General features: G+C 43.7%; 16 protein-coding genes across 16 annotated transcripts; 8 read left to right on the forward strand and 8 right to left on the reverse strand.

Moving 5' to 3' along the window:
* Window positions 1-294: 294 nt before the first annotated feature.
* On the forward strand, window positions 295-951 carry NEMIN01_1105 (uncharacterized protein; the record flags this gene model as incomplete). Its single annotated transcript, XM_051477047.1, has 1 exon — window positions 295-951. The coding sequence occupies one exon, from the start codon at window positions 295-297 to the stop codon at window positions 949-951; it is 657 nt and encodes a 218-aa protein (XP_051333007.1).
* A 141-nt stretch (window positions 952-1,092) lies between these two features.
* On the forward strand, window positions 1,093-1,398 carry NEMIN01_1106 (uncharacterized protein; the record flags this gene model as incomplete). The annotated part of the gene is made up of 1 exon (XM_051477048.1): window positions 1,093-1,398. One exon carries the CDS (start codon window positions 1,093-1,095, stop codon window positions 1,396-1,398), a length of 306 nt encoding a protein of 101 aa, XP_051333008.1.
* Window positions 1,399-1,835: 437 nt separating this feature from the next.
* NEMIN01_1060 (uncharacterized protein) lies at window positions 1,836-2,075 on the reverse strand (the record flags this gene model as incomplete). The annotated part of the gene is made up of 1 exon (XM_051477002.1): window positions 1,836-2,075. The coding sequence occupies one exon, from the start codon at window positions 2,073-2,075 to the stop codon at window positions 1,836-1,838; it is 240 nt and encodes a 79-aa protein (XP_051332962.1).
* Window positions 2,076-2,091: 16 nt separating this feature from the next.
* Window positions 2,092-2,793, forward strand: NEMIN01_1107 (uncharacterized protein; the record flags this gene model as incomplete). The annotated part of the gene is made up of 1 exon (XM_051477049.1): window positions 2,092-2,793. The coding sequence occupies one exon, from the start codon at window positions 2,092-2,094 to the stop codon at window positions 2,791-2,793; it is 702 nt and encodes a 233-aa protein (XP_051333009.1).
* Window positions 2,794-3,119: 326 nt separating this feature from the next.
* Window positions 3,120-5,267, reverse strand: NEMIN01_1108 (U3 small nucleolar RNA-associated protein 12; the record flags this gene model as incomplete). Its single annotated transcript, XM_051477050.1, has 1 exon — window positions 3,120-5,267. One exon carries the CDS (start codon window positions 5,265-5,267, stop codon window positions 3,120-3,122), a length of 2,148 nt encoding a protein of 715 aa, XP_051333010.1.
* An 896-nt stretch (window positions 5,268-6,163) lies between these two features.
* NEMIN01_1061 (DNA-directed RNA polymerases I, II, and III subunit RPABC4) lies at window positions 6,164-6,319 on the reverse strand (the record flags this gene model as incomplete). The annotated part of the gene is made up of 1 exon (XM_051477003.1): window positions 6,164-6,319. The coding sequence occupies one exon, from the start codon at window positions 6,317-6,319 to the stop codon at window positions 6,164-6,166; it is 156 nt and encodes a 51-aa protein (XP_051332963.1).
* A 28-nt stretch (window positions 6,320-6,347) lies between these two features.
* Window positions 6,348-7,409, reverse strand: NEMIN01_1109 (uncharacterized protein; the record flags this gene model as incomplete). The annotated part of the gene is made up of 1 exon (XM_051477051.1): window positions 6,348-7,409. The coding sequence occupies one exon, from the start codon at window positions 7,407-7,409 to the stop codon at window positions 6,348-6,350; it is 1,062 nt and encodes a 353-aa protein (XP_051333011.1).
* Window positions 7,410-7,512: 103 nt separating this feature from the next.
* Window positions 7,513-7,902, forward strand: NEMIN01_1110 (uncharacterized protein; the record flags this gene model as incomplete). The annotated part of the gene is made up of 1 exon (XM_051477052.1): window positions 7,513-7,902. The coding sequence occupies one exon, from the start codon at window positions 7,513-7,515 to the stop codon at window positions 7,900-7,902; it is 390 nt and encodes a 129-aa protein (XP_051333012.1).
* Window positions 7,903-8,705: 803 nt separating this feature from the next.
* Window positions 8,706-10,493, forward strand: NEMIN01_1111 (uncharacterized protein; the record flags this gene model as incomplete). Its single annotated transcript, XM_051477053.1, has 1 exon — window positions 8,706-10,493. The coding sequence occupies one exon, from the start codon at window positions 8,706-8,708 to the stop codon at window positions 10,491-10,493; it is 1,788 nt and encodes a 595-aa protein (XP_051333013.1).
* Window positions 10,494-11,214: 721 nt separating this feature from the next.
* On the reverse strand, window positions 11,215-15,288 carry NEMIN01_1112 (uncharacterized protein; the record flags this gene model as incomplete). The annotated part of the gene is made up of 1 exon (XM_051477054.1): window positions 11,215-15,288. One exon carries the CDS (start codon window positions 15,286-15,288, stop codon window positions 11,215-11,217), a length of 4,074 nt encoding a protein of 1,357 aa, XP_051333014.1.
* A 380-nt stretch (window positions 15,289-15,668) lies between these two features.
* NEMIN01_1113 (uncharacterized protein) lies at window positions 15,669-17,177 on the forward strand (the record flags this gene model as incomplete). Its single annotated transcript, XM_051477055.1, has 1 exon — window positions 15,669-17,177. One exon carries the CDS (start codon window positions 15,669-15,671, stop codon window positions 17,175-17,177), a length of 1,509 nt encoding a protein of 502 aa, XP_051333015.1.
* A 382-nt stretch (window positions 17,178-17,559) lies between these two features.
* Window positions 17,560-20,340, forward strand: NEMIN01_1114 (uncharacterized protein; the record flags this gene model as incomplete). Its single annotated transcript, XM_051477056.1, has 1 exon — window positions 17,560-20,340. One exon carries the CDS (start codon window positions 17,560-17,562, stop codon window positions 20,338-20,340), a length of 2,781 nt encoding a protein of 926 aa, XP_051333016.1.
* A 438-nt stretch (window positions 20,341-20,778) lies between these two features.
* NEMIN01_1115 (DNA-directed RNA polymerase III subunit RPC2) lies at window positions 20,779-24,048 on the forward strand (the record flags this gene model as incomplete). The annotated part of the gene is made up of 1 exon (XM_051477057.1): window positions 20,779-24,048. One exon carries the CDS (start codon window positions 20,779-20,781, stop codon window positions 24,046-24,048), a length of 3,270 nt encoding a protein of 1,089 aa, XP_051333017.1.
* A 393-nt stretch (window positions 24,049-24,441) lies between these two features.
* Window positions 24,442-24,981, reverse strand: NEMIN01_1116 (uncharacterized protein; the record flags this gene model as incomplete). The annotated part of the gene is made up of 1 exon (XM_051477058.1): window positions 24,442-24,981. One exon carries the CDS (start codon window positions 24,979-24,981, stop codon window positions 24,442-24,444), a length of 540 nt encoding a protein of 179 aa, XP_051333018.1.
* Window positions 24,982-24,992: 11 nt separating this feature from the next.
* Window positions 24,993-25,337, reverse strand: NEMIN01_1117 (uncharacterized protein; the record flags this gene model as incomplete). Its single annotated transcript, XM_051477059.1, has 1 exon — window positions 24,993-25,337. The coding sequence occupies one exon, from the start codon at window positions 25,335-25,337 to the stop codon at window positions 24,993-24,995; it is 345 nt and encodes a 114-aa protein (XP_051333019.1).
* Window positions 25,338-25,785: 448 nt separating this feature from the next.
* On the reverse strand, window positions 25,786-26,562 carry NEMIN01_1118 (small subunit ribosomal protein S2e; the record flags this gene model as incomplete). Its single annotated transcript, XM_051477060.1, has 1 exon — window positions 25,786-26,562. One exon carries the CDS (start codon window positions 26,560-26,562, stop codon window positions 25,786-25,788), a length of 777 nt encoding a protein of 258 aa, XP_051333020.1.
* Between the last annotated feature and the right edge of the window lie 830 nt (window positions 26,563-27,392).

Here is a 27,392-nt window from a genome sequence, read left to right on the forward strand (position 1 = left end):
TTGTAGCTTTAATTAGCAAATAAACTGATATTTAAAATACGTGCACTTTCTACACTATTGTATTTACATGCATTCTTTACACTCTTGTTAGTTTTACAAATATTGTTTATATTTTCTATGGTCATTTACGTGTTGATGTAAATTTAGCTGAAAGCTGATAGCTTTCATTTTACAAGCACAGAGAGATTCTTGTGCTGCCAGAGACACTCTGCACTTTTATCTATTTTTAGGACGAGAATGTGCACAAGTTTGCATAGCTATATGGGTTGAACCGTGGAAAGAAAAAAGAATTTTATGAAACTTTCGTATAGAGAAGACAGCAGAGTGCAAAATGCCATAGGAAAGAGCGAAAAGATGTTCTTTCGCGGGCTGGTGGATGAGAATGGGTTCTATGAGAAGGAAGAGAGCGTGAAAATAAGCGACATAATAGAAAACTACGGAGACTTTACCATAAAAGCTGAAAAGAACGGGACAGTTGCCATTGTCAGCATAAAGATTCATCTAAAGCAGAATGAACATCCAAAAGAAGAGAGCGAACGTGCAGAACAGACAGATCTGGTGCTAGAAGGGGAAAGGTGCTCAGTGGATGTATCTGCTGCAGTTATCAGGGACACAGGGTCAGTGCAGGAGATCATCCAGGCTTGTCTATCTGTGGCCCAGCAGAAAATGTCAGTGCCCGACGTAAAGAAGCTATTTGGGACTAAAAAATCAGTCTCATACGATATTTTCAGACAGATGGAAACAAAGAGAAATCAGAACACAAAAACAGCAACGTATGGATCGGTTGAGGAAAGTTTTTACATCTCTCCGATACTCCAAGAGAGAAGCGCCTCTGATGCCGTTGTGACCATCACTTCCAGCGGAGAGAGCATCACAAGAGTTGAAATGGAGCAGGGCGCAATAGCCCCCAGTGTTCTACAGAAAATCATCCATTTCCATCTGATGCACTAGATTCATCCACTGTGCAGAAAGAAAAAAGAAGAAGGTGTCTTTCTGAGCAACAGTATCATAGACTCTTAAGTGCAGTTTACACCGTTTAAATAATGTTGAGTATAAATTAAAATTTAATAAATAAAACCATGGATAGTTTACATGGGGGCGACTCGAACAAATTGGAACACAGCCACAAAGACTGGGAGCATATACAATGATGGAGTAATAGTAAAGAGATGTGGGAATGATACGTATTTAGTGAAAGACGAAAGTGGGAAGATTAAGAAGAAGACATATAAGGAAATAAAAGGGCTGCCAGAGATACGGAAGCCATTGGAAACATGGAGGCTGAAGGAAGAGGAAGAGAATAACAACAAGGATATCAAAATGGGGGGGTGTAAAAGAGAAATAGAAGGAAGACAGAATGACCTCTGTCTTGCCGGGGGCATGTTGAGTATAAATTAAAATTTAATAAATAAAACCATGGATAGTTTACAAATAATAAATCATTGCATACACAAGCCACACACGTTATCTGTGATAATCAGTCATTGTCTACGCCATTTATCTTACTTTGTGTTCTACTATTGCACAGTTAGCTCAAAGGAATAGAAATAAAGCATAATAGTGATCAGTTATTAAAGATAAGCTATAATCATCTATATGCTTCAATAAATAGTAAAATACCACTGTGTATCTTCTGTTATTTCTATACTGGGATGTATCTGCTATATTACAGAAGTATTCTGTTTAAATTCGTAAAATATTTAACTGTTTGGATTTTATTGTAGAATGAGTGCATAACCTTGTTTATTAAAATCCAACCATGGAGAATTCTGGTGATATTTTGACTCAAATGCCATCCAGAGGCTCTTAGAGAGTGTGTGGCTAAGTGCAGAGCGCTAGTCCATTTCGGCTGTGCTAATTTCAATGCTTACTGAGGAGTTTTTGCTGCTCATCACATCAGTGTTTCTTTTGGCCTTTTTTTTGGCTTTCTTTCCCAGGACCACTTTTCCGAAGTTTTTCTTTGCGGGCTTTATTGCACTGTGTATGTACGTGTAGAGAACAATCAGCGAGACAACCGACAGGCCCACGGTCAGGAGTAAAATATCAAAAATGCTCTTTTTATTTGACTCTTCCATTTTTTGCATAAAACAAATGCGAAATAAAGGAATTCTTTCGGTGTTTCATAAGCACTTGCAGAGAGAAGTTTTCAATACACGCGAATTTCAGCAAATAGTAGACGCTATTTCCCATTTGGGAAGTATGCATGTGTTCAAATCGCTCATCACTCCCGCTCTGTCAGCTACGTATAGAAGCAGCAGAGGCGCAGTGAAGGCCGGGCACACGGGAGTAAAAATAGTCGATGCAATCGCAGAAGAAGCCGTCAGTAAAACTCTGAAAATAGCAGAGAAAGTGGCAGAGCTGCCTGCTCTCATTGCAGAGGAGGTGTTTCATAGGACAGTTTTAAGAGCAGGCAGAGTCTTCTGGGAGGGCACTCCGTACAGAAGACAAGTCAACATAGAGCAGCACATTAAACCAATGAAGAAGATGCCTAGGACTCAGAAGGAGGCAAGCGAATTTGTACACTCTGCGGTGGAGGTGGCTAAATACGACGATCTAATCGAAATGTATGCACCGTATACATGGCAGAACATAAAAGCAGGATACTCCGCTGGAGAGCTGCTGGGGGTAGGAACAGTTGGTTTTGAAAGTAGAAGCAGCACAGCAACATTCGATGTAAGTCTGTACGATGAGATGAACGACAGAATAATAAGGAAACACAATGTGTGGAAGCTGAAGCAAGGAAAGAGCGAAGGACCCACTGTGTACAAAGCAGAAATAACTGACATATTATAGACAGCTGTATAGATATAGAGTAGGTGCCTGGCAGTGAGTGATTCAAGGGTGATTGTATCCTAGTCTCTGATGCAATTAGTACATTTTTGATTGCATATTATACCACTGCCAATAGATTGAATGTGCAATTCTCGGGCTATGTCCTACAAATAAATAAGCAAGGAAAAGGTAATTAAAAAGTAATAAAAGACAGTAAATACTAACTTAATGATAGTATGTTTAGACCTCTGGTTATTCTGTGCTATATGACTCTACTGTTTTATCTTTAACAGCAGACTTTCTTTGGACGTAAAAAATGAGTGATGATTAGTAATAGTACTTCTAGTTTATTCTATGATGTCTGCATTCTCCTTTATGCTCCACAGTAGTGCTGCTCTATTTGCCATTGTTGTTCGTGCCTGCTTTCTTAGCTCTGCGCGTATTTTCTCGATACTTCCCTCGAGATTCTCGTTGTGCAGATTTTTCTTGGCAAGGCGGCCGAGAGACCATGCGAGCGTCAGAGGATTGCAGTCGCTGTGCGGCAGCTTAGATAGCATGTCTAGCAGCTTGTTCTGTGTTTCTGTGTTCATAATGTCGATGGTTTTTTCAAGGTCATTCTGTGACAGCTTTTTCAGAGACTCGTACACTCTTTCCGTGCTATTCTCATCCAGGGCTGTTTCCAGCTCCTCTACTGCACTTATTTTGTATATTCTGTTTTCCTTTGATATTTCTTCTGTTTCCTGTGCTCTTTCCTCCAGCACCTTCTGTTCTATCAGAGTGGTTCCGTACTCTTCTTCTGTGAAAAGAGACACTGCTCTTTCTCTTATTGCGAGAAGATAGCAATCTACAACAGCCATTCTATTTTCTCCAGGCACTGCTCTTTTTTTCCCCGTTCTGTATTCTATTTTCTTCACTTTCTCGAATGTGTCTTTCAGATAGTAGATCATTCCGTATGCTGTGGATACAATTAGCAAGTTGTCGTGTAATAGTATTCCTGCGGGGTCAATGGGGTTGATTGTCTTTCTGCAGTCTCCATGGCTCATTCCCCACACTTTTACGAGCTTATCGCCTCCCAGCGTGTAAATCAGCCCTTTCTCCTGGCAAATGCAAATGTCAACAACTGGCACAGAGTGGCCATAGAGAGACAGGACTCGGGTTCCATCTATTTTGTGTATCTTCACAGTGTTGTCTGTGAGCGAAGCAACCACAAGAGATCCATCCGCAGAGAGCCTTACACAGACAATGTCTTCATCGTACTCCAGCTCGTCTCTCTCGGCTCCCTCCAGTAAAATCACCTTTGACTCTGTTCCCACTGCTATAATCCTGTCCTTTACGTCTAGTGATGCGATGGGACTATTTGACAGAGCTATGTTTTCAATTTCATTCCCCTGTGCGTCTCTGACGCTCAATGACCCATCTTTCTTTCCAATGTAGTACTTTCCGCTGTGCACAGCTATGCACTGCATTCCTTCGTCTTCAAAGAGAACATTGGATATAGTTTCGTTATTGAGGACATCTTTATCAGCTGCCGTAGCAAATACTTTCCCTTCTGTTTCTGTTATTCCAAGGATTGTTCTGTTGTTGTTCACTAGAGCCAGAAGGTTCTCCCTTCCCCCCTCTACTGATGTGATGAAGTCCTGCGATCTGTGGACTGATATTCCGTTGTCTGCAAATACAGCCACTGCCTTGCTATCGTAGACCTGGAGTGATGCAATGGGTCTAGTGTTTTTAAACACCGCCTTTTCTTCGATCTTTCCCTCTCTAATGCTCATCCAGTGGTACTTTCCTTTTGTGTCTTTAGTGAACATAGACGCTCCGAGAGTGCTGACGAAGGATATTCTGTGCTTTATCGGCATCTCGTCTTTTGTGGCTATATTGACAACGCACTCGGGAAGCACTGCATAGAGCGCTTCATCTATTTCAAGAAAGTCAAAGATCTGGTTTCCAGCGAGAGGCAGCATAGTGGCCTCCTGGACACCGTTCAAAAGGTCGCTTACTTCGTACTTGTGCACTATTCCGCGAACTGTTCCCACCACAACGGTTCTGCTGAATATTCTGACCGATGAAATCTGTATGTCCAGGGGCACAGAGCAGATGGCGCTTTCAGTTCTCAAGTCAACGAGGGTAAAAGCTGACGTAGTGTACACCACCGCAATGTCCTCTAGCACGCACACTCCAATTATCTTCTTTATGTGCTCTCTGAACCCAAACACCTCATTTCCTTTTGTGTCTATGCACTTTACACTTCCTTTCTCGTGTCCAACCAGCAGAAGCAGGTCTTCTTCGCTTCCTGTGCACGCCATGGCTGTTACAGGGCTGCTTTCTGCGTGCAAAATCGTATTTTCAACAGAGAGAGTGTCGATGTTCCAGATCATTATTTTTTCGTATGCGCTTGTTACGAGCTTCCTGTCCCCAAACCGTGCTGAGACAGAAGAGCTCTCTCCAATGCAGGAAATGCTTTCCGTATACAAATAGTCTGCTATGTATTCCTCCATATTTAAATTTCTAAAAAATTTGCATTTTATTGTCTGCTGTCCACTCCAGCTTACAAATTTTTATCAGCTAAAAGCAAGATATCCTAGACAATCAACGAACAAAACAGTCTTAGCACAGAGATGTGCATATGCTAACAGAATATGCATTATTTACTGTCCATACACGCTCATCGTCATTATAGGTATATATTGCAGGTATGTGAGAGAAAAGACTGCGCTGCAGATAGAAAAAGAGCAATGCAAGATACTTACTAACATACTAGGTTAAATTAGAAAAACAAGTCCAACTGACAATAAATATAAAAAGAAAGAGCAGTGCAGGCATCAATAGACACGGCAGCAGAAAGAGGAAGAGAAGAAGGAGTTTAGAATCGAATTAAATAAATTACTACTGGCTTTGAGTTTAGACGGATAAATGCTTTCTTTGCCTTCTAGAATGTCCAAAAAGAAGTGTGATGCGACTGCTATACCTTCTCTATCTACTGCATTCATAGACCGATCATTCCTGCATTTTCTCTGATGTTTGCGCAGTGTTCTGTTCTCCACTGCCCATTGAATTTGCAAAAATAATCCAGAAATTATTAATTATCCAATAATCTGTGTTTTACATCTTAGCTAGACTCAGCGCCAGAGAAGGCATTCTCTAGTGATCTGCACTTATTCCTTCTGTTCTGCAAGTGCTTTTTAATCATGCTTCTTATGGCATGATGCTCTTTCAACTCTACTTGCAAATTTTTCCCCGCTTTTTCTGCTGCTGCCCATTGGCGATTTCCGCGGCGTGTGCTGCCCGTCCCGCGCAGGGCGCACTGCTCGAGCACAGTGCACGCTGCAACATGTAATAAATAACCATCCAAAGAATGGCAAAGATATTCAACTCTTGAATGTTTTTATTTTGATTATAACGCCTCGTACTGTGTCCATTGGTTCGATCTGATTTTATAGAGTATCCTGTGGCCGCACTGCTGGCATCTTACAGGATCTTTAGACCCAAGCTCTACTATTTTATTACATTCTGAGCACTGGTAGTTTCGCTTCTCTTCTGTCTCTTGCATGCAAAAAATCAAAAAGTACAAATAAATCCTACTGACGAGAGCCATTGTTGTTCCCCGGAGAGCTGTCTGTGTCGTATCCGCTGTGGTAGTAGCCAGAAGAGTATCCCTGCCCCCGGAGTATCCTGTCGTACCCGTACGAGTCGGTGTTTTTATAATAGCCAGGCGTGTCCGGTGCGAAGCGCTCCGACGTGTCGTATATTCGGTTCACGTCGTTGATGTATGGTGTGTTCAAGTATTGCTGGATGAGGTTTTCGTGCTGCTTTATGATGGGCTGCAGTTTCGGTGTAGCAAATGTATATACATGTCCTGTTTCAGATGCAACCACAAGCAGTATCTCACATTTGGTCAGGACATTCAGCTCGTACGCCTTCTTCATGATGCCCTTCTTTCTCTTGCTGAATGTGACGCCTCTCCTTCCTTTATCTTTGATGAACTCCATTTTTATCTTCTTCCTTCCTTTGCTCGCTCTGGACCCTTCGTCTTCGCTTTCTGCAGAGTCGTCCATGTTCTCTTTCCTGAAGAAGCGCAGACTGGACATTGGCGATCCGCCCTGTTTCTGGTGGAAAGACGAAGAGCTGCCCTCCATTGGCGGAGGAACCGCCATCCTGGGAGAAACCTGCCCCATGTGGGAGTGCGGCGAGTGGAAGCCCAGCATCTTTTCTCTTTCTGCCTCCTGCCCCAGCGATAGGAGAGATATGCCTGATATGCTGTTGCTTCGGAACTGTCTTCCTGCGAAGGGCTGGGCGTACATTCTCCCGCCCTCTCGCGAGGCGTTCTCTTTCAGCGAGTGCGGAGGAGACTGCGACTCTCTTGGGGACCTTTCGGCGGAGGATGCTCTGTCGTATGGAATGGGGGGATACTCCTCGCTTCGTGGGTATCCATACTCTTTGTTCTGGCTGTATATATATTCGTTGTCTGGCCTATCATCGTACTCGAGCTTTTCTTGATAACCTCTGAAAGACTGCGGGCTTCTGTAGTATTTTTCGTCTGGAGCGGTGCGATAGCTCTTGTGCCCCCGCCGCTCATTTCTGTCGTAGGACGCGCCCAGGCCAGGTGAAGTATCATCTCTTGAATCCCTCGATTCTACCATTTACAGGGGTACATAAAATTAGTAAATATATTTTTCTAAAACAGGAAAATGGCTATTAGTTTAAATTTTCAAAATTACAAATATATTTTCTTTGTGATTTTTCATGCACATCAAAGAAATATGGCCGGAGCCTCCGCTGGGGAAGAGGACGCAAGAGCCGCCGCGCATTCCAAAAACGGTTGAGGCCTTCCAAAGGACGATAGGCAAGGAGAAAAAAGAGCGCTCCCTGAGGAGTCTGGGCGCTGTGCTATCTGATATCGTGGAGATATTCACGGAGTCAGCGTCCAACTCGACGAGCATCAAGAAAGTCCGAGACATAAAAGCAGAAGTGAAGAAAATAGAAAATTTGTACGAGGAGGCAAACTCGGTGATAGCCGGGTACAGGGAGAAAGAGGCGCAGGAGCGGGTTATTGCGCTCGTGAAAAAACAAATAAAACAAAAGCAAAACCTAATTAACAAATTAAATTTAAAAGAAAAAGAAAAAAACAGCTGAAAACCACTCTGTACTAATATGGAAAGACCGTACAAATAAGGACAATTAAAAAAAAGAGTATTTTTGGAGGTGTGCTCCCAGGGCCTGAGACTCAGACAGCCTGTGCAACTTTCTGCGTTAAACACGAAAACGTTTTTAGATTGCTCTGTTGCTCGAGAGCAGGCAATCTGAGAAATAATTTGCTAGTCTGCAGATCATTCTATCCGCAAATTTAATAAAAAATATAAAGACATTCAGAACAGAGCGTGCATAAATAATATTTTATTGGATTTATCTGTCTCGTGCTTCATGCTCGATTACAACTAGTATACAGAAGGGCAGCATAAGATAACACTACTAGCTTGCTAGCCATGCAAACAGGATTTTATTCTTTATTTTTTCAGATGTCTCAATAAACAGGTAAGTGTTGTGATCTTTACTCAAACCGAGAATGCACATTTTAATGGGCGTGCAATTGTTTCTTATTCCCGTGCGTGGTAGAGAGTGTGCATGAGTACATCCTCACTGTGCATATTTGCAGCAGCTTCTTCAGGCAATGCACATTTTTAATTACTGCAATTTAATCTATTACATTAACATTAGTCCAAATATTGAATATTGAATGCCCAAATGCTGCGTTTTGGATAAAAACAGCAAACAGAGTAAAATACGCTGCAAGATGCTCGCATTTTTGTGCTGTGCGTTTGTAGGATGGAGTGCTCTAGAAGAGAAAGAAGATATTGTGTGTGCAGCTGCTGTAACTGCTCTTAGTAAATTCTTTTAAAAGATTTCACATAATATATCTATTTTTTTATTTACATGCAATGAAACAAGCACCAGTCGGGCCGGAGGAAAGAAAGGCGATTTTGAAAAAAATCTACCACGCGCTGAGGCAGTCTCCAATGTTTACGCACTACTCTGTAGAGCATATTCGCGACTCAGCCATAAAGTCTGAGCAGCTAACTTTTGATCGCTCGTTCACAAAGCAAGAGTACATGCAGGCCATGCACACAAAGCTGGCAAAAATAGAAAAAAGCTATGTGATGAACTCTGAAGAAATACTCAGAGAAATGGGGAACAAGTCGTCTCAAATAAAGCCAGAGCCCATCCCAGTAAATGGCGCCATGGGAATGTTCAGAGACCCAATGGGAAAGCCGCACCAGCCAGAGATGGACGAGTACTCCATGCACTCCCAGAAGAAGACAGGCCAGGAGTTTGTCTCTCTCACCTCCAACCCACAAGGGCGCGGCATCAACTTCTCCTTCATCCCTGATGACTCTAGGATGCCCCGCATTAGGCCTATCAACAATAAGCCAAACAGCCACGCGGGAATGGGCGGAGTGTCTGGCTCTGGCATCATGGGAATGCAAATGGGCAATGCAGGGGGTGTGCAGGCATACCAGCACAATTTGATGGGAATAAACAAGACGCACCAAAGCCAGAAGCAAGAAATGTTTGCACCGCAGAGCAACAGCCTTAATGGACACATGATGATGAGCTCTCATGGAGTGTCAGGCCTTGGCACGGGTGTGGGGCTGCACACTGGCGCAATGGGAGGAGGCTTTAACTCGCGGCCGCATGGAGGCTCTGGAATGGGTGCTTCTGCAATGAATAGCTCAGGAATGTTTGCAGGATCAATCAATGGATGCACAGGTGGATCATCAAGCGCAGCAAGAGGATACAATCCTGTCCCCAACATCATCAAACTAGATCCAATTACTGACCTAGGACACATGCAAAGTCCTCGCACAAACCGCAGCGAAGTGAAGACAGTTGAAGTGAAAGAGATGAAAACGCCTCGAGATCTAGCGGGAGAGAAAGCAAAGAAAGATGGATTCATTGGGCAGACAATGGGAAGAATGGAGCCCTTTGTGTCTCTAGGCGGATTTGGATCAGTGGAGGAGATCAACAGCTTCAACAGAATGCGCGGGCTGGATGACCACATGGGGGACATGCAGGGAATAAGCCTGGGAATGGGAGGAATCTCCCTCGGGCCCACGCTGCACAGGTCAGGGTCAGCAGGAAGCACTAACACAGCAACAAAGCTGAACAACAGCAACAGAATGCACTCGCTTGACAGGGCGTCTAAGGCCAATCTGTCAATGGCAGGGGTGCATGAAATAAAACCAGTAGAAATAAAAATAGAAGAAAAAGCGAGGGCTCGGGACAAAACAGAGAAGATAGACTCTCCTGTTTCAAACGATCCGATGGAGAGCCCGCGGGCAAAGCCATCGCACGAGAAGAAGAAGGACCAGAAGTGGAGAGAAGATATAGAACAGATTTTGATGGAGGTTGAAAAGATGAGAGAGGTAATAGCAACACACAAGAGCATATTTTCAAGATGGGAAAAACAGAGGAAAGTTTTTTACGACCTGGAGGCAATGCTGCACCAGACCATAGAAGAGTCTCCAGGGAACATGGAGGGAGTTCAGGGAATATTCCAGCAGCTGAAGAGACACATCATTGCCTTGACAATGGAAATAAAAGAGGGAAAGTCTCTTACGTTCAAAAAGAGGCTGGGGAGAATATCGAGTGCGTTTATGCAGAAACAGAAAATGCAGCCAGAGTATCAGTTCATGAGCACTGAAGAGCTACTACTAGAATACAACTGAGAAAAAGCAGTAGGCACTATAAAACAACACATTTGAAGCATTCTAGTGTTCTTTCTCTACTGTGAGCAGCACAGAAGATGGTCTCATTTACTGCACTTTCTAGCTGACAGAGCAAAGAGAATCATTCAGCTATTCTTCAAATAACACACTGCGCATGCTCATATAGATAATAAACCATTTGATGAGATAAACAGCTTCTATTCGGGCTCAAAATAACCCGAGGAAATGACAGAGGATCAAGCGGAGGATATTGCTAGATTATGCGTGACTAATTTAAATAAAGATAAGACAAAAACAAGTTACATTTTAGCAGTGCGAGTATGTTAATATCTCCATAGATTTATTGACCTCTTTCTACTTTGTGTTGTTGTGTGTTTAGGCTCTTAGAGAAAACTCTTTCATTTTTATTTCGCAAAACAAATTTAAAAGTTTCTGTATGGCTTTTAATCCTGTTCACTTTGTATTTTGTGGTGCTCTGAAATAAAATAAAAGTTACAGCAAACCAAGTGGAAGCCATATACACAAAGAGAACTTGCCTAGGCGCATTTAGCGGGTTGCAGACAGACATAATGTTCTATTCGTACACATTGGTGCAATAAAGGTTGTGCGCTTAGGAAAATAGCTTAACTTAGAACAGATGCTTTATTTGTTGTCATTGCCAGATGATATCAGCATATACTGTATGTTTAGCTAATGCTAAGGATGGTAATGGTGCTGCATACTACATATCATCATAATTCGCTACTTTCTCAGAATCATCGTCAGAGTAATCATCAGAGTCATCGTCAAAATCAGGTGCTGTTGGATTGTACATTTCATATTCTTCTTCATTTATACTATTATCAGGGATATCAATGCTATTGTCAGGGTCTACTTTTATTTTCATGGACCTGGGAATGTTGTCATCCTGTGCATCAGCTCTATCTTCTGCTGTTTTAGCTTCTGCAGACTCATCTTCATCTAGTTCATCGCTATTATAGTTCTCATTTTCCATTTCAGCGATGTTTATTTCCTCATTCAAAAGGGCCATATTCTCGTTGCACGTTCGTAAGTTGTAGAGGATGTTTTCAATTTCACTAGCCAACAGCACACCTTTTATTTGAATGCTCTCCAAGATTCTGTGTATTTCTTTAGCGCCAACTTTCCAGTCATAGTCAGCAGCTAGATCGGTATTTTTTTTCTGGCTTGGCGCTTTTGCTTGGATTGCATCCATGCTCTCGGCAAAATACTCTATAGCTTCCCCAGGCTGTTTTTTCTCTGTGTTCTTGCTATTCATTGATCTTGCAAGCCGATCGATAAAAACCTCGGCGTTCCTTAGAGACTCTAGAATCTGATTCTGTCCCGTCTGGATGCTATGGTACTCCGGGCTTCCCTTCTCTATGTTGCATTTGTCCAAAAAGTTTTTGTGGCTTTTTATTTTCAGCTCTCTTAACTCACTTTCGTAGCTGTTGTATACAGAAGTGAACATTTTCTTTAGTTTGTGCTTGAGCACTTTTATGTCATTGTCCTTGATGCCTAGTCTTTTGGAAACGATGTGTGAGATCATGCCTGCAGCCCGTCTTACTGCAAGCTCGGTTGCTCTTTTCTCAGGGTGGATATGGTCGATGCCTTTTTTCATTTTTTCTTCCTTCTCGGTCTGGGCATCGGATATTCTTGCAATGGTGTACAATGCTTCTGCAATCTTTGAGCTCTTTGTAGAGAGCAGGAAGCTATCGCACATTTCCGACTTTTCAGTTGTGTTTAAATGTGCACTGGCAGCAACACTTGCAAACATATCATCTAGCACTTTGTTAAGCACAAACCACTTAGTGTTTTCAATGAACTTTATGTCATGGTCTAGCACTCTGTTCTCTAGGCTCTTTTCTGTAACTAGTTTAGTGTAGTTAGTACACGCTGTTTGCTTTTGGACAATGTCAAGCATTATGGACTTCATTCGCGAGCTGCATTTTGGGCGCAGTCTCTCATATGTCTGTGGGGTGGATCGAGTGCTTCTTGAGCTTTGGAAATTGTTTGTGCTGTTTCCTTTGTAAAGCTCTCCAATGGTTATTTTTTGTATATGAGGCGGCATCCAGTCAGAGAATCTACTGTAACGGCTGCTGGGATCTTGCACTATTTGGCTAAATTCGCTAATGACACTGGACAGCCTTTTCTTGAGCAGGGAGATGTCCTTTACCTCTAGCTTTGAACTGAGAGCAACAAAATAGTCATTTTGCAGCGCGTGTGCCTTGATTTTATCTTCCAGCATGTTGTCTAAATAGCTGTCGATGTAGACAATGAATCTTTCCATTGCCTTGGCAGCTTCTGCATCCGTGCTATAGTTGTTGGCATCCTCATACGCTTTAGCAGCCAAGAGATCCATGTAGTGGTTTATGAGTATTAGAAAGTTGTCGTATGCGACGAAGATTCTGTCAACGAGAAGAGCCTCCAGAGACAGGCCTATTCTGCCTTCATTTGCTTTAAGCAGATACGCATACCACATGTCTTCTTTTACAAAGTCTCTGATTTCGGTTAGATCGAGTATGTTCAGCTGGTACTGGCGAGAGACAGGATTGCTTAAGAACAGCATGAGATCCTTCAGGTTTTTCTCGTAGAAATCAATACTGATATTTATAGATGCTGCAACCATTTCTGAAAGCTTTTCCAGCATAAATACATCCTGCTGGATTTTCTGCGAGTCTGGATATTGCTTCAGAAAGACTAGGTTGCCATCAAAGACACGGTTCCCTGCCTTGTTATGCTCTCTCAGAAACTGAGTCAGATGCGAGAAGTCGTATTTCTTCAGTGTTTCCTTTATAGACTCTTTCAGAGCAGAAAACTCTTTCCACTTCAAGTGAATGCTGTTTTTGAAGATGCTCATCGTGTATGAGATGTATGCGCGGAGAGATCCTTTGCTGCGGGACAGTATACTGCTCGATGCGAGCTCTGAAAAAGATCTGTATGTCAGCCTGTATTCTTGCAGATTTTTTATCTGCTGCAGGATGAGCTCTGTTTTAAGGCTGATTGCGATATTTAGCAGCGCAAGATAGGTTGTTCTTTCCGTGAATATGTCGGCCTTGTTTTCCTCTGAGGCAGTCATCTGTCTAGAGCTCTGCGTGAGCTGGAATGGCTTGTTGTAGTACATGATCTTCATGAGGCTATTGTGGTTATTTAGCTCCACATCGTACTCCAAGAAAAAGAGAAACGCTCTGTCTATGTGGATGGGAAGGCAGCCGTCTAGATAGTAGTTAGAGTTGTACTCGGAGGTGTTTATGAAGCTCAAATAGCTGTCCAGTGAATACGGGCTGATTGGAAGAGGAAACTCTAGGCTGAAGTCAATCGATGACTGGGTATTTACTTTGGACAGATCAACTTTGTACTTGCTCCCGAGCAGTGTTGAAATTGCTCTTAGATGGTTTTCTAGAGTTCTATTGTTGTGCAGGGCTGTGTGCGCATTGACGATGGGCTCGCTTAGACTCTTTGCCTGCGTGACTCCAAAAAGACCGCATACGAGCTGATTGCTGTACCGAGAAAAAAGGTTGTAGCTTTTCTTGTTTTCCAAAGATGTTAGGCTGGGCTCTTTTATCACCACCGCCTGCAGGCTGTTTGACACTGGGTAGTTTTCTGCGTTTATTTCAAACAAAGGGAAGTATATCTCTGCCATGTAGGCCTCAATCTCTGTCCATTTTGTTCCCAGTGCATCTGAGGTTTCTTGGGTGATTCTATCCTCTAGAAGCTGTTTAATGCCCAGTGTAACTATTTTTTCTTTTTTTTCATTGTAGCCCACCTGTATGGGCACTGTTTTTCTATTTTTTTTGCGGCAGTATGTCTTTGCCATGCAGACTGATAGAATCTCTTTTTTTGCACTATCGCCCACCCTGACGAAATAGGTGGTGTATGGGCTCTCTGTGTCTTTGAGGAGGACTATTTTATTGTATTTGAAGCTAATGGTGGTGTGGATAACTATACTGGCCAAGTTGCTCTTATCATCTGTTCGTACAACCCTAGCAATATATATCTCTTCTTGGGTTATACCAGATGTCTGAAGTCTTTTGCTGTTTTTCTGCGCCATATCTAGCAGATCGTTTAGTTTAGTATTGTTGAATGCTCTTAGTCTTTCTCCTGCAATAAACTCTATGTTTGTGCTGTTTTTGCTAAAACTGATCTGTGTAACATTTGTTTCTGTGGTTTTCAGCGGAATACTGGCATTTTTATCCTCGTTGTACTTGATGCAGTATACTACATCAAATAGATAGTTTTGGGCTGAGCTCGGCTTTGAGTAGAAAGAATAAACTGTACTAGAGTCTGTGTGGTTGAATTTAAAGAGGGAAGGGCCGAGGGAGTTTATCTCAAATGGACGAGTATTTGGTAGAGTCAGATTAAAGCCAGAAACTTTTACTCTATCTGGGCTCATTGAGGTACAATTCAGTGCAGGAAAGGTATCATTTCTATGCACATAAGTATTTGTGTCTATTGTGCTACTATTTTCACCGAGGGTATCGAGTAGCAGAGAGGAGCTGTTTATTGGATTTGAGGAGTACGGCAGCTTGTATTGGTGCTTTATTCTTTCTAGTTTTGCTTGGAGCATCGGCATTAGAGGGACTGTGTACGGGTGTATAGTATTTGGCCTTTCTTCTAAGTTTTCTAGATACTTGTTATTTTTGTAGATTGAGTCTGTAATCTTCTGGAAGTTTAGGCTGTGTTCTTCTGCTGTTTTATTTCTGCCGCTCGGTATAAATTGTGTGGAAGGGTTTATACTGAAAGCCAGTAAAACAAATAGGCCTATGGTAATAGAGTATATGTAAAAAATAAAATTCATACAACCCGAAGAAGTATGTCTTATATAGACAGAAGCTGATTTCTTTTTTAGATTGATGAAGATTAGGAGCAAGCTTCCTGTTATGCTTTGGAACAAGGTCTGAGAAGACAGAAGATGAAAGAGTTCTTCTAGCAGCTATTTATGGTCCGTTAATTCTGAATAAAGCATAGTACAGATATTGTAGGAAGGTTTTCATCTTTTTTGTATTGCATTTTACCTGTCTGTGCATAAACTAAGAAAAATGCTTTTTGATCAGATTTATACACTCTATGTGTTGAGTGTAGGAGTGAGAGAGGGAACAAGCTAATTTTATTTTTTTATTTGATTTTTGGATTATTTTTACTTATGTATATTAAAGATTTTATTTTCTTATGTATCAAATGAATAAAGTGCATAATGATAACCCGCTGCCGAGCATAGAGTACATAGGAATCACAAAAGAGGACCTAGATTTATTGTGCAAGAGCTATATTTACGAAAACACAACAAAAAAATATAAAGAAGACTGGTTTACCTATTTGGTGGACAGCATTTTGGAAAAAACAACTTTTAAGTTTGATGATCTGACAGGCTATTCTGTCCTGACCGAGCAGGCTCTGAGAAACATTCTGTGGCGCTACATCATAGAGATAGACGATGAGCTTCTAAATAAAACGATGTTCGAGCTTTTTTCTGTGGAAAGCAGCAAGGACCCGGCATACAACGGGATTGTAGAGACTATACACATGAAGCTGGAGGGTATATACAAAATTCTGCTCACAAACTGCGACACGTGGCTTAATGACATTGTGGGCAGCTGCGGCATGGACTTCGAGAAGTATTTGGCCCTGGAGTCTGAGTACAGAGTAATTCTGGCAATGCAGTCTGACAAAAGCAGACATCTCGCGTGGCAGAGGCTCAACTCCTTTTTGTTCAACTATCCGCAGGACCACATTACTTTTGAAAAGCAGCTTAAGCTGGTTACATTGGAAGACCTCTACACAAACAAGTATAACGGAGAGCGGTTCATAGACATAGGGCTGAGGCTGATTATAGAGCACCCAGTGGGCCTACGCAGTCTTATACAGAGGATCAATGGTGACATTTCAATATTTAGCATGCTGAGCGCTGAGGACGCGACCCTTGTGAATATTCTGATGGGCATGCACCACAACTGGAAGAGCATAGAATACATAGAAGCAAACTTTAACAGCTCGTTCAACATAGAGAACTTCAACATTCTGTTTCCCTTGTCGGGCTCTCACAGCTGGCCCTCAGTCAACGGTTTCTTTGAGCTCTTTGACGTCGTTATCGAGAAAAAGTCTTTTCTTTGCTTTGTGGACCCCGAAAAGATCGTCAGCTTTCTGCTGAACTTTAGAAACTTTACCACTCCAAATATATACCATACGCTAAAAACACGGCTGTGCTCTTTTCTTCTCAAAATAGACAAGCTGTACAAGTGCAAAAACTCGATTCCTGCCAAATCCACGCTCGAGCAGCTGGAAAATAAAGAAATAATTTTTGCAGGGAAGAAGATCGTAGTAAACCCCTCCATAGGCCTTCTGCAGAGAATAATGCACATTGTGCGCCTGATCAAGTACAAGTTTTTCATACCGCTTAAAAAGTGGACGTCTGGCAAGGTGCAGGCTATAGTTGAGCTGGTAAATAGCATCATTGTCTTTGTGACGTTTATGATGTTTATGTCCAGAATGAAAGAGTCGGCTGCTGGCCTGTATGAAAAACTGCATTCAAGCTTTTTGCACGGGTACAACTACGTGGTGGGGATTAAGAATGTGGCTACAGGGTGCGTCCGGTCGCTCGTCTACAACAAGTCACTCCAGGGCTACTTCAACGTCATCCAGACAAAATACGATGACTTTACAGAGATAGTAAGAGGAGCCCTTGTGTAGATAGGACAAGAGGCTATTTAAAACCACTCGAACAAACACTATACATGACTCACAGAGACACCTCTGCTAGCAGCTACAACCTGTCCAGTAGAGGCACAACACAAAATATAAAATAAAAGAGATAGCAATATTTACATATCTTCCACCACTTTCTATGCCAGTGCATTTGCACTCTGAGCATCTACTTTTCTATCTTGTTTACTTCTAGGTCTTTATGTTTGGCTTGTTCTTGTATGCAAGTATGCCCAATATATTTTTATTTTCAGCACAGACGAGTTGCATTAAGAAGAAGCTGTCCCTCTGAAATAGCTCGCTAAGGCTGGTGGGTTCGAAGCACAGCAAAGACGTGCGTATTTTAGTTAATTTTCTTTTCTATTTTTAAATGAAGAGAACGAGGGAGGAAGAAAGTGACGATGAAATATTTGAAAGAAGAAGAAAAGTTCACAGACAAGACAAAGACGCAAAAGACGAGATAGAAGATCTTTTTGAGGAGGTTTCATCAGAAAATACGGTGGAGGAAAGAAGCGAAGAAATGGACGCATGGGGGATATCAGGCGGGGCAGCAGCGGGGATTCTTCTGGAGATATTTGGAGACGGAACCGACTATCTGCACGTGCTTGAGCACTATGCCCGGCAGAACAGCCACGAGCAGAAAGAGAAGCAGGAGCAGGAGATAGCCGTGAAAGCAGAGGCCTTCAGCACGGTAGATAGGGAGGAGATAGTAGGCAAAGTAACAGAGGCTCTTTTGGAAACTGTTTCTTCCTTTCCCAAAAAAGAGATCGAGATACTGGTTGCAAATATTGTTGATGATAAAAGTCTGGTCAAAATCATTTCAGAGTCGTTCCACTGCCTTGACGGCCCAGAGAACCACATGGTTGTTCTGCAGGCCATGCGTCTTGTCTCTTTGTACAGAGAAAAAGACAAAATACTCGCACAGCTTCCCAAGACAGTGGATAAGAGGGTGAAGACGGTAATCTCCTGTGCGCACACGCTAAAAACCCCGGAGGAGTACACACAGCTGATACAGTATGTCTACAGGCTGCAGTCAAATGTGTGTGCAGACGAAGACAGAGAGATGGCTGCAGAGGTCACACAGAAAATAGCAAACGTTTCGATATACCACACAGACCATGCAGAAATAGAGAGTGATGGCCAGCAGATGGAAAAAGATCTGGAGGACAAAAAAGCCAGTTTGGCAAATGAACAGATACAAACAGGGCCGGTGCAGCAGAAGGGTCTTCTTTACAACCCGTGGATATTCAGAATGGCAGTGGAGGTGGGCATGGACATATCCGAGATTGAAATCCAGGGAAAAGAGACCGTGAGAGTATTGGCGAACAAAATAGCACACACGGACATGTACATCCTGCAGTCTCTCAAGAGAAGAGGCGTCTCGTACAGAATTATTTTGAAAAAAGAAGAGACAGTAGAGAAAATAGCACAGAAGCTGGAAGGCAGTGTGCAGAGTAAAGAGAGGCTGAGAGATGCCATTGCATACTTTATAGAGAAGTCTGCAGAAGAGGTGAGCAGAGGGATAGAAAGAGAGCTTGCGCTGATCTCAGAAGAGTACGTGAAAATATCGCTCTTCAAAAAGGTAGAAGAAATGCTCAGCGTAAAGCCTGGGAGAGAGAGTGTAGTTGGCGTGTGGCTGGACAAAGGAAGGCTGCGATACCATAAGACAGACCACAAGGGAGCAGTGATATCCAGCGGGATAGCTCACAATAAAGAGGGCTTGGATCTGTCAGCTCACATGGGTGTAATCGCTATGACAGGGAAAGGATATAAGCTGAAGCCATTTATGAAGTACAAAAACAAAATGTACATTGACGAGAGCCTGCTGAGCCTTATGGAGGAGACAAAAGACCTGTCCAGTCTCCTATGCAAGATAGTGCGATCTCCGCTCCCTGCAGCTGAAAATGTGATAAGCGCAGAGAAGCATCTTCCCATCATAACTCCACTGCAAGAGATGCTCCAGCACCAGGTGGCAATGAGCGTGTTTGAATACGCTGTGGCGTACAAAAGAGCAGAGGCGCAGGTGTGCCAGACATACGACTATGTCCATCTGAAGAGGGAGCTGCTGGAGTTTGTAAAGAGCGGAGGCGATCCTGCGGGCGTGGCAGTGGATAGATACTCAAGATGCGAAGAGATCCGCAGCGCAATAAAAGAAACAGCAGTGCCCCACACGGGCTGGCTAAGGGCAGAGAACGAGCCCGTTATAGAAAACGGCCTGTTTAGAAAGGCGTATAGACACTGCATAAATAAGCTTAGAAACCAGTCTGAGGTGGCGGGGATGGGAGCGCTTGACGCGAGAGAAAAGTTCCTTATATTCAACAACACAACAGAAGAAGAGCTATTATCTCTGCAGACATCGTGGAGTCTCTTTTCAGGCATAAAGATAGCAATGGAGGGGCGGGTGCTTGAGGGAGCCATCTCCTGTATCAACAGCAATGAGACACACATTCGGCTGGCTAATGGCGTGTCTGCAGTGCTTGCACAGAAGGCGAGAGAAGGCCTTGTGGATGGACAGAGGCTGCTGTTTCGCGTGGTAGAAGTAGACATGCAGCAGAGCAGGGTGATTGTCCAGGAAGAGAGGAAAGATGAGAAAAGCCTGCTCAGAGCACACGCGCACTGGAGAGTAAAGAATATGCCTGCAAAGGCTGCAAACCGCATGCTAAAGGACAAGAGCTTCGGAGCTTTCGTTCTGAGAGCTTCTGCCACGCACCCAGACTCGATAATCCTCACAATTCGAATAACAGAGCACCCAGAAAAGTGCTACTGTTCGCACATCCGAATCAAAGAGGTGAAGGAGGGGTACGAGCTGGAGGGCCGGCTGTTTAAAGACATAGAGAGCATCGCAGAGACGTACGTGCCAAACTATCTGAAGACTCTGAAGCGTGTTATGGGCCATAGGAAGTTCACCACAGAGCCTGTGGAGTCGATCAAGAAGAGACTTGTGTCCAGCAAACAGGACAATATCGCAGACAAGTATGCTCTGTCAATCTCAAAGACATCGCTGGGGAGTGTATCCTTTGTCTACATGCGCAGTAGAGAGGAGGCTGCAGAGATACTCCTGCACGTAGTGGAGAAAGGGCTCTACTTCAGCGGGAAAGTCTATGCAAAGCCAGATGATTTTGTTAATAGCTTTAAAGGCCTGGCGCACTGACCTTATAATAAAATAAATTATAGTATTCTATTTTTATCAGTGTATCTGCATGGTATAAATATGATATAGATGGCTTCGCGCATAGACTGTTTATCTTGTAAAAGCCTGTAAGAGTATAAGACACTTGGATTCAGCCAGTATTCAATCAGTGGTAAGTGGTGCAGAATTACTGAAGCTCTTTTATTACCACAGTCTATAGAACACCATCTGGATAAACAACAGATAGATAACTGAATGCTCTATCATAGCTAGAAGGCTCTTTTCTCAGGCTATATGCACAAAAGCACTCTATCTTTCACTAGAGTTTTAGAAAGTGCAGATCTCTGTAGTAGTTTATATTTCACTCAGAGAGGGCATTCAGCGCAGATATCTCTAAAGCAGTTGGAGAGCGCTGGATAAAATATTGTTGTTTTAAAATTTCTTTTCTTTCTAAAAATAATGCACGCCCACGGTGAAAGAAACAGCAATAAGAATAATTTGCACAAGAAGGGCGCACTGCCGTATCACATATTCACAAAGAGGTTTCTTGATGAAAAAGGCCTCAACAGACACCACGTTGGGTCTTTTAATTACTTTGTGGAAAAAGAAATAAAAACGGTTTTGCAAACAAACAGTTTCATAGACTCTGATGTGGACCCGTCGTTCTATCTGAAATACACAGACATTCGAGTGGAGCCGCCATCAGTAGAAGAGAACATGGTAAAAAGGTACGTCACTCCTGAAGAGTGCAGAATAAGAAACCTAACGTACTCGGGAGACATAGTGGTGGACGTAGAGTACACCAGGGGAAAGGACGTGGTCTCTTCAAAGAACGTTATAGTGGGGAAGATGCCCATCATGCTGGGGAGCAGGCTGTCTCTCAGACAAAAAGACTTCCTGGAAAAGGAAATCGGAGTAAACACGCACAACCTCCAGAGAATAACCAACCCTATACACGCGAGGCCTAAAAGCGAGTGTCCGTACGACATTGGAGGATACTTCATATGCAAAGGCATGGAGAGGGTTCTTCTCATGCAGGAGCAGCTGGCAAAGAACAGAATACTGATAGAAACAGACTTCAGAGGGGACCTGTGCGCAGTTGTCACCAGTTCATCGCTTGAGAGAAAAAGTAAGACAAAGGTGGTGCTGAAGAAAAAGCTCCTCTATCTAGCCCACAACTCCCTCACAGAAGACATACCGCTAAATATAGTCATGAAGGGCATGGGGGTTACCACAGACCTAGAGATTGAAATATTAATAGGACAGCCCACGCCGGCAGTAGCACACATCCGCACGGCGCTGGAAGCCCTTGCCTGGATAGGAAGCAGAATAAAAACAAGACAGGGCGGGATAGATGAGGCCAGGCTTCTTCTGTGCGACATTATTCTCGCGCACATCCCAGGGACAGGGACCGACATGCGCCGAAAGGCAGAGTATCTCTCGATCATGGCGCGCATGCTCCTGGATAGCAGCAATGGAAAGTCAGACGACCTGCAGAACGACAAAGACTTTGTGGGGAACAAAAGAATAGAGCTTGCAGGGCAGATGCTTTCCCTTCTCTTTGAAGATCTTCTGAAGAGACTTAACAGCGAGATAAAGAAGGCGCTGGACAGAGTGCTATGCAAGAGAGCAAGGGCACAGGAGCTCGATGCGCTGCACTTTCTAGTGATGAACAGAGGAATGATGACTACCGGCCTCCTTCGAGCCATTTCCACTGGGTCGTGGTCTCTTAAGCGTTTTCGTATGGAGAGGGCAGGCATCACGCAGGTGCTTACAAGGCTGAGCAGACTGTCGGCAATTGGCATGTGCTCCCGGGTTTCCTCGCAGTTTGAGAAAACACGGAAGGTCTCTGGGCCGCGTGCTCTGCACTGCTCGCAGTGGGGCGTGTTTTGTCCTGCAGACACACCAGAAGGCGAGGCGTGTGGGCTTGTCAAGAGTCTGGCAATGCTCACAGAAATAACGCCAAACGAGGAAGAAACAGAGGTGATCACCGCGCTGTCTTTCCTGGGAGTGGAAGACATTTCTGCAATTTCATCAGCAGAGCTCGAGAGGACAAAGTGCTGGGTGAACGGCGTGCCCGTGGGAACGTGCAGAAACCCCAACTGGGCAGCGAGGGAAATGAGAAGACTGCGAAGACAGGGGGTTATTCCGAGCACAGTTGGCATCTGGGTGTCAGACGACCTATTTATCTCTACAGAGACAGGGCGGCTCACTCGGCCGCTGATTATCGTGGAAGAGGGCAGACCCATGCTGACACCGCAGGACCTGAGGCTTCTTCACGAGGGGTATAAGACTGTCAGCGATCTATTGCGCGAGGGCCTGATAGAGTACATAGACCAGAATGAAGCCAAAAACTCTCTAATTGCTCTGTGGGACAGGGAGATAACAGAAGAAACCACGCATCTGGAAATAGACCCCTCGGCAATACTTGGGCATGTTGCAGGAGTCATCCCGTACCCACACCACAACCAGTCGCCAAGAAATACGTACCAGTGCGCTATGGGGAAGCAGGGCGTGGGAGTAACAGGCGTGGACCAGAGAAGGCGAATGGACGGCGCAAACTTCTTCATGGTGAACCCGCAGAAGCCGCTTGCAGCCACACGCGGCATGGAGCTGATCAAGTACAACGATCTTCCAGCAGGACAGAATTTAACAGTTGCTGTTATGAGCATGTCCGGATACGACATAGAAGATGCGCTGGTTCTGAACAAAGCTTCGATTGACAGGGGCGTGGGAAGAGCTCTCCTTTTCAAAACACACGCCATCTCGCTTCGAGCGTATCCAGGCGGAACAGCAGACACAATTGTAGGAGACGGCATTCCATCGCCAGGAATGAAGGTAAGCGAGGGAATGACCTTTATAGACAGGAGAACTCCGATGGGCGGAAAGGCTGGGGCTATCTACAGAGGGCTGGACGGCGCATCAGTCGATAAGACAGCTATTATGCGAACAGGCGATGACTTAATAACGATAAAAAGTGTGCTGAAAGAGCACAGGATCCCCAGAATAGGCGACAAGTTCAGCAGTCGGCACGGGCAGAAGGGCGTAGTTGGCCTGATTCTTCCGCAGGAGGACATGCCGTTTAACGAGATGGGAATATCGCCGGACTTGGTCATGAACCCGCACGGGTTTCCCTCGAGAATGACGGTGGGAAAGATTCTGGAGCTGGTCACGGGAAAGTCCATATCCCTGGGGTCTAAAAGGCTGGACCAGTTTGCAGCAACAGCGTTTGGAGGCGTTCAGGCAAAGGACATTGCAGAAGAGCTGGCTGCACTGGGGTACAGTGAGACGGGGAAAGAGACTCTTACATGCGGAACATCCGGGGAGCAGATCCCTGTGCGCATATTCTTTGGGCCGGTGTTCTACCAGAGGCTGAAACACATGGTCACAGACAAAATGCACGCGCGTGCAAGAGGACCGAGGGCAGTGCTCACCCGGCAGCCCACAGAAGGACGATGCAGAGACGGAGGGTTTAGGCTTGGAGAAATGGAGAGAGACTGTCTGATCGGGTACGGCGCGTCAGAGATTCTTATAGAGCGGCTTGTGGTCTCATCAGATAAGTTTATGGCGCACATATGCAGCGGGTGCAAACTGATCATCAGCCCGGCAGGGTGCACAGGGTGCAAGAAAGCAACAGTGCAGAAGATACAAATGCCATATGCATGCAAGCTGCTTTTCCAGGAGCTGATGGCAATGAAGATCGCTCCTCGTGTTATCTTAAAGGAGTAGAAGGAATATACTATTTAGTGCAGCTATTATGGTGTGCTGTAGAAACAGCGTGCAGTTTGTCTGTTTCAGCAAAACCACTTATGAATTTATTTTTATGCTCCTGGTAAATAATAAACAAAACGTGTTTTTATTAAAATGTGTGTACATTTATTGTAGAGGTTGCTGTCTGAATTATTTAATTGTTCTATTTAAATTTTGTTCTGCATACGCGTATACTGCGAGCAGAAGTAATAGTCTGCTGAATAGTTCAAATATATTCCAAGAATAGCATGCTAATGGCAGATATATGTTGTCTAAGGGTGCGATTATCGCACACTAGCATATACCACGTTAAAATGATAAACCAAATTTAGTGAGTGGTTGTACATCAGTTGTGCGGATGCATGAATAAGTCTATCTGCGGAGAATAAAAATATATATGAAGAGCAGAATAAAGATAGCAGTGAGCGCCTTGAATATGCGGTAGTCTGTGAGGTATCTGTTCGATATTTGATCTATCACGCGGTCAGAGAGCCCAAGGTATTCCAGCCCATCTTCCAGCTTCTGTCTGCTTCCTTTCAGAATGTTTCTTTGCTTCTCTATCGAGCTGATTGAGTGCGATGCTATTTTGATGTACTGGTTGAGCTTCTCTGTGTTTCGTGTGAGATGGCAGTCCTGTCTGTGCTCTCTGAGTTTTGTTTTTGCATCTTCTGACTCGTACGACATTTTTATGATGTTTACTCTTCTGTTCAGAGCGCGCATTCTGGTTTCAAGCTGTGCGAAGACGCTGGCTCCGTTTGCTGCTCTGAGGATTGTGGCTTTGTACATTTGCATTTCTCTATGAAGGTCTGAGAGCAGTCCGTCCAGTGTTTCCACCCGGGTGCTGTGCGATAGAGCGCTTTCTATCTCGTTTGCTTTTTCAGTGATTCTTCTGACTGCTTCTTCCCACTCCATGCCAAATAAAATTATTCCGTGTGGAGTTTATTCTTTTGTTTTGGATTTTCCTTGAGCACGGTCATTCGTGTTTTAGGAGCCTTGGTGTCTCCGCTCTCTTCTTCCTTCAGAAGCTTTAAGCCCTGCTCTACTTTTTCCAGGATGGAGGAGAGAGACGCCTTCTGCTCCTGGAGTATTTTCTCTGACTCTGTCTTCATTCTATAGCACAGATACTGGTGTTTAAGAGACTCTCTTAGAAGAGAGTTCTGTTTTTCTTTCAGCTCTTTTATCTCCTCCTTCAGCTCGGTGTTTTTCATGGCCAGGTCAAATCCTGGGGGCTGCTCCTCTTCCTGGCTTTTTTTCGCTCTGAACTTCATGCGCGCTGCTGTGTTTCGTTATTTAAACTTTATTTCGCAAACCCATAATATAGTGCTGGCAGCAGCACAGAAGAGCCAAAGAGCCCAGATGTATTGTTCAGAGGACAGAACAGATTGTGTATTCATCTCATATCTAATTAAATGGCTGGAGAAATGTGAACAGCTTCTAAGACTACTAAAATTTCTATAATTGCTATAGTTAGTGTGTGTGCATTGTGTATGCATAGACTGTATAGAAATGAGAGCACAGAAGAGTAGGCATGAAAGCATATTTATATGCAGAAATAGTTGGATATTAAACATAAATAGGACTTAAGAAATGCACAAAGGCACATAGCTTCGATATTTGCTGATTTTGATAAGACAGAAGATAGAGTGTGTGAAGTGGTGTATTAACGGTAAAAGGATGTAGATATAAACTAGGCTTTATTAGCTAGAGATTGCAGTATTATAATGCTAGTTTTTTGTTGAAGTTTGAAATAAGCTCAGAGTAGACCTGGAGGGGTGATGGGATTGGCTCGGGAGTTTCCCAGTTCTTGGGTGAGTAGAAAGTGTTGCATTTCTGTAGAGCAGCAACAGTTGCCTTTGCAAAGTTTTCACTTGCGCATGTACGTCCTGCTGATGCAGTGAAGATGTCCTTGATTCCTGCCATCTGGAAGATCTTCTTTGGAAGAGTGGCTGCAACTATTCCTGTTCCCTTTGGGGCGGGAGTCAGAGTGATGTTGACGCTCCCGCACTTTCCGGATCCCTTTACTTTCACTGTGTGTGGCTCGCCTACCTCTCTGTCCCACCATCCAAAGTCGATGGGCTGCATCTGGCACTTTGCGTCTTCTGTGGCCTTTTCTATTGCGGATCTAGCCTCCTTTGCGGACTTGATCCCGATTCCAATGCTTCCGTTGCCGTCTCCGACTATAACCACAGCCTTGATTCTGGTTCTCTGTCCTGCCTTGGTCTGTTTCTGGATGGACTTGATGCAAAGCACGTCGTCCTTCAGCTTGGATCCCACTAGAAAGTCTACTATTTCTGGCTCTTGTATCTTTAAACTGTTTGTGTAGATATCGTTCAGTGTCATTTTGCCCATTAGAACAAGCTTGCCGAGGTTGGTCTTTGGCACCCATTTCTTCTCTTCTCTTGGCTTTCTTGGAGCTCTTCGCTGCTCCTTGTCCTGCCTGTCTGTTTTTGTCATTTCTGCCTGTTTGGTTTCTGGATTCTGTTCTGCTACCATGCTGGGGTCCTAAAAATAAAAATAATTCTATACTCCAGACGAAAAAATAAAAGAAGAATTCAGCAAATATGAACAGCTGCGCCAGCACAGGACTATACGCATAGCTACTTCAGAGAGGATGTGTGTGAGCTTTGGCAATAAATTGGCACAGTATGCAGTTATAAATTGAGAATTGGCTGGAGAAGCAGCAGAACATTTATTTGCATGTATAGAACAGAATGGCTGTTTTGTAAAATATTTGCAAAAATAAATAAATTGCTCTAAAATGAGACGAGCTAAATACTGATCTAAGCCCAGGTCTTGTTTTTCTTGCATGGCTGTCTTTTATGTGCAGAAAATAACAGACAGAGTTTGTTCTTTTCCAGTCCTGCTGTTCCTATGTACACTGCATTTCAGCGCAATAATATTCTGCTATGGCTTTCAAAGTGGCTTAAATATCTCTGAATCAGACGGCTAGATGGATATTTGCTAAGCACAAAGAGAAGAGCTGAGTTCTCTATCTATTTTTAATGTAAAAGGGACTATAGCATGGCTCTGCAGGTAAGAGCGGCGCGCCCTACATGACACAGTGCAATATTCTTGTTACTTCAATTATTTTTAGTAGATGCATTCAATTCTCAGGCTATTTTTGGCATTATTTAGTGCGCTGCAATTATAGCTACAACTTGATACACATGGACAAAAGGTGCATGCACAGGCCATACAGCTCTCTGCTAGGGATAGGCACTGCGCATCTTGCAGCAATTACGACTTATTTATATTTTAATTAGGCATTTCCTTAAACAGACAAATAGCTTTATTAACATATAAATGTGCCACCCTGAAGATTT

The sequence above is a fragment of the Nematocida minor genome (assembly GCF_024244105.1).
Source record: "Nematocida minor strain JUm1510 chromosome Unknown 7879, whole genome shotgun sequence".
Lineage (NCBI taxonomy): Eukaryota > Fungi > Microsporidia > Nematocida > Nematocida minor.